The sequence below is a fragment of the Otolemur garnettii genome, unplaced genomic scaffold, assembly GCF_000181295.1.
Source record: "Otolemur garnettii isolate 467f Iridium unplaced genomic scaffold, OtoGar3 scaffold00063, whole genome shotgun sequence".
Taxonomy (NCBI): domain Eukaryota; kingdom Metazoa; phylum Chordata; class Mammalia; order Primates; family Galagidae; genus Otolemur; species Otolemur garnettii.
The window spans coordinates 8,309,026-8,312,631 of record NW_003852458.1 but is presented as its reverse complement, the minus strand read 5'-3'; the positions used below and the strand labels follow the sequence as shown (position 1 = coordinate 8,312,631).

General features: G+C 41.0%; 1 protein-coding gene across 1 annotated transcript in view; it reads right to left on the bottom strand.

The window, feature by feature from the left end:
* CARD6 (caspase recruitment domain family member 6) overlaps positions 1–3,606 on the bottom strand; it is a 21,960-nt gene that overhangs the window by 17,183 nt on the left and 1,171 nt on the right. Inside the window, exon 2 of the mRNA XM_003792992.3 lies at positions 1,130–1,663. Within this exon, the coding sequence (XP_003793040.1) occupies positions 1,130–1,663 (534 nt within the window). The remainder of the gene's footprint in view (positions 1–1,129; positions 1,664–3,606) is intronic.

The following is a 3,606-nucleotide window of genomic DNA, read 5'->3' as shown; positions in this document are numbered from 1 at the left end:
AAAAAAAAAATAAAAATTCATTTGTTAAAATTCCTACACCCAATACCTTAGAATATGATGTTATTTGGAAACTGGGTCATTGCTAATATAATTAGTTAAGATGAGGCCATCAGTGTGTACCCTAATTCAGTTTCTCCACAGGGAAATATTTGGATCTAGAGACACACACACAGAGGGTATCATTTGTAGATGAAGGCAGATGGGGGTAATGGTTCCACAAGCCAAAAAATGCCAAAGATTTCTATCCAACCACCAGAAAAGTTAGGAACAGATTCCTCTTCAAGCCTTCAGAAGGAACCAACCCTGCCAGCACCTCAATTTTAGAATTTGAGTCTGCAAAGAAAAGAGACAATCAATCTTTGTTGTCTGTTGCATAAGCCACACATTTGGTGGTACTTTGCTACAGCAGCGCTAGGAAACTAATTGGTGTGATGACAAAGAAACTACTCTTTTCCTATCCAGAGCTTGATAATGATCTCCCAATATCTCAGCTGAAAGTGAGAAAGTAGTTAGTGACCTTTCCATTCTCAGAAGTTGGCTAAAGCGTATTTTTCCACTGTCATTTCTCCAAATTAAATATTTTGTATAGTTTGCATTTTCATTAGGAAATAGTCACATTCAAGTCACTGATATAATTCTCCTTACAAGATGGCAATATAGGGACTGGAGCAAGCCAAGTAACAATATTTTAGGATCTTAACCATTGACCACAAACTTCTCCACTGATTATTTCCACTTAAGTGGTTAGACTCATAATCCCCCTATCTCTCTGGTTACAAAAAGATCAAAATGATAAAAAGTGGTTGATCTGAGAAACAGAAGATTACAGCTAAAAGTAACAATCAGCAAATTGTTGTAAGTGTGATGGAAGGTGATTGCAGAAACCTCAAGCTGACCAACAGCATTTACTTGTGATTGTCTGTCCACCATGCCTCAGGTCCTGGGGGGTCCCCCATGTTAACACCTGCCTTTGGGAAGACTCCAGGTTACAAAGGTACAAGAAATTTCTTAGGAGTTGATTTTTTGCTGACATCTGTGCCCTTTGTCATCCCCCCCTTTGTTATGTCATAGCAATCTTACTAACTTATTCATAAATTGTCGCCTAACTCTACACACATCATTTCCATACCTTCCATACTTTTCTCTTCCTCCTCCTCCTCCTCCAATGAAATGCCAGGTTCCGAATCTTCATAATTCTGTTCTTCATCAGAGAACCCTGTGGTTTCTGAATAGGCAAAGTCCCCTTCACCCTCATATACAATGTGTTCTGGGACATCATAATCCTCCTCTTCCATGGCGGTTCCTGCATCTTCAGAGTATGTAACAGATTCTAGATAGTCATCTCCTAAGTATAAAGAGTCATCTGGCTCCTCATATCTCAGTCCATCCCTTAAATATGTAATAGTTGCTGGAACTTCGTATTCAACTTCGTTCTCAAATGAATACGGCAGTGAGTCTGTTGGTATGTCACATCCCTCCTCGTTCTCCAGGGAGGACAAAGAAGTTTCCCTAAAGTTTTCCAAAGCCAAGAGCTCTTTCTCTTTGAAAGACACTGTGATTTCAGGTTTCTCAGGCTGTTTCTTCTGAGAAGAAAAAGCATCTTCTGAATTCTTGTTCATCCCAATAGATTGAGGAGGTAGGACATTCTCGTGTTTTAAAATTTCTGAGAAGAATAAGAAAATTGAGGGTTTATTTTGGTTTTTAAAAAGAAATTAGGTAAGGAATAGCTTGAATGTCTGAGTCCTCAGAGCATCATCCCTTTCCTTATTTCATCAGAGGATAGGAGTGCCCACTGCCTCCTCTGTCACTTGCATGGCAACTGATCAATTGTCAGAATTTTCTTTTTCCCACTGGGGGGAAAAATAACCAGATCACATCACTGTCTTGCTCAAAAGTCTGAATCTTTCATAGCAACCTTACAGCATAAACGAAACAGAAAATTTTAATTTTTGAATAGTGTTTACTTGTAGATCTTTTGTGACTCATGATAGACTCCAGGTTACTGGGCTCATTACTAATGAAATCTGATCTTGGCTTGGTGCCTGTGGCTCAAGCGGCTAAGGCGCCAGCCACATACACCTAAGGTGGCGGGTTCGAATCCCCAGCCCGGCCCGCCAAACAACAATGATGGCTGCAACCAAAAAATGGCCAGGCGTTGTGGTGGGCGCCTGTAGTCCCAGCTACTTGGGAGGCTGAGGCAGGAGACTCACTTGAGCCCAGGAGTTGGAGGTTGCTGTGAGCATGATGCCATGGTACTCTACCCAGGGGGATAGCTTGAGGCTCCGTTTCAAAAAAAAAAAAAAAGAAATCTGATCTTCATAATTTCTAATCAGTAAGCAAATAACTCTAATTTGAAGTAATATGTCCTAGAAATAATAAAACCTATTTTCCTTTTTTATTCTTTCTTTTTCTTTTTTTTTTTTTTTTCGAGACAGAGCCTCGCTTTGACACCCTCAGTAGAGTGCCATGGTGTCATAGCTCACAGCAACCTCAAACTCTAGGGCTCAAGCAATCCTCTTGCCTCAGCCTCCCGAATAGCTGGAACTATAGGCGTCCACCACAGCCCCCGGCTACTTTTAGAGATGAGGTTTCGGGCTGGTCTCAAACTATTGAGCTCAGGCAATACACCCACATTGGCCTCCCAAGTGCTGGGATTATAGGAATGAACCACTGCACCAGGCTAAAACCTATTTTTTTAAGCTGATGACTCTTGTCTTATATTAGGGATTATTAACATTCACCTTTTTATGTGTAAAAGGTATATGCCCCTACCTCTCTATCATCCCTGAAAATAATACTGAATATTTTTTTAGATTTCTAGAAAAGGAGCTACACTTGCCTCTGGTGGCAATTTACAAAATTGCTAACAAATTGGAAAAACTGGTCCCTCATGGACCACTAGTTATCTTTGACACATTTAACAATCTCCACCACACTGGCAGTGCCTGTGGCTCAGTGGGTAGGGCGCTGGCCCCATATACCAAGGGTGGCAGGTTCAAACCGGGCCCAGCCAAACTGCAACAAAAAATATCCAGGCGTTGTGGCAGGCGCCTGTGGGCCCAGCTACTCAGGAGGCAGAAGCAAGAGAATCACCTAAGCTCAGGAGTTGGAGGTTGCTGTGAGCACAGCACTCTATCAAGGGTGACAAAGCGAGACTCTGTTTCTAAAAAAAAAAGAACAAAACTCTCCACCAACCTGGTTACAGGGCTTTTGTATCTAATACAAAAACACTGTATGTGTTTTAAAGTAAAACAATCTTTTGGGGGAAAAAAGAATTAGTATTTGAAATACTTGTATCTCTATAATATTCTTAAATAAAAAAAAAAATAGTATTTGTACTGCTCCAGGGTGCTGCTGGCATTTATATCACTGAGAAAATAAAATTACTGATAAGCCATCTATGTGTGCTAAAAATTATTTTTCCTGTATTTTCAAAATAGTTACACCAACTTAAAGATGTAGCTTGTGCTCTTAGAACTGTTTGTGAAGGCTCGGCGCCTATAGCTCAACCAGCTAAGGCGCCAGCTACGTACACCTAGGGTGGCAGGTTCGAATCCTCAGCCCGGACCGCCAAACAACAATGACCTCTGCAACCAAAAAATAGCC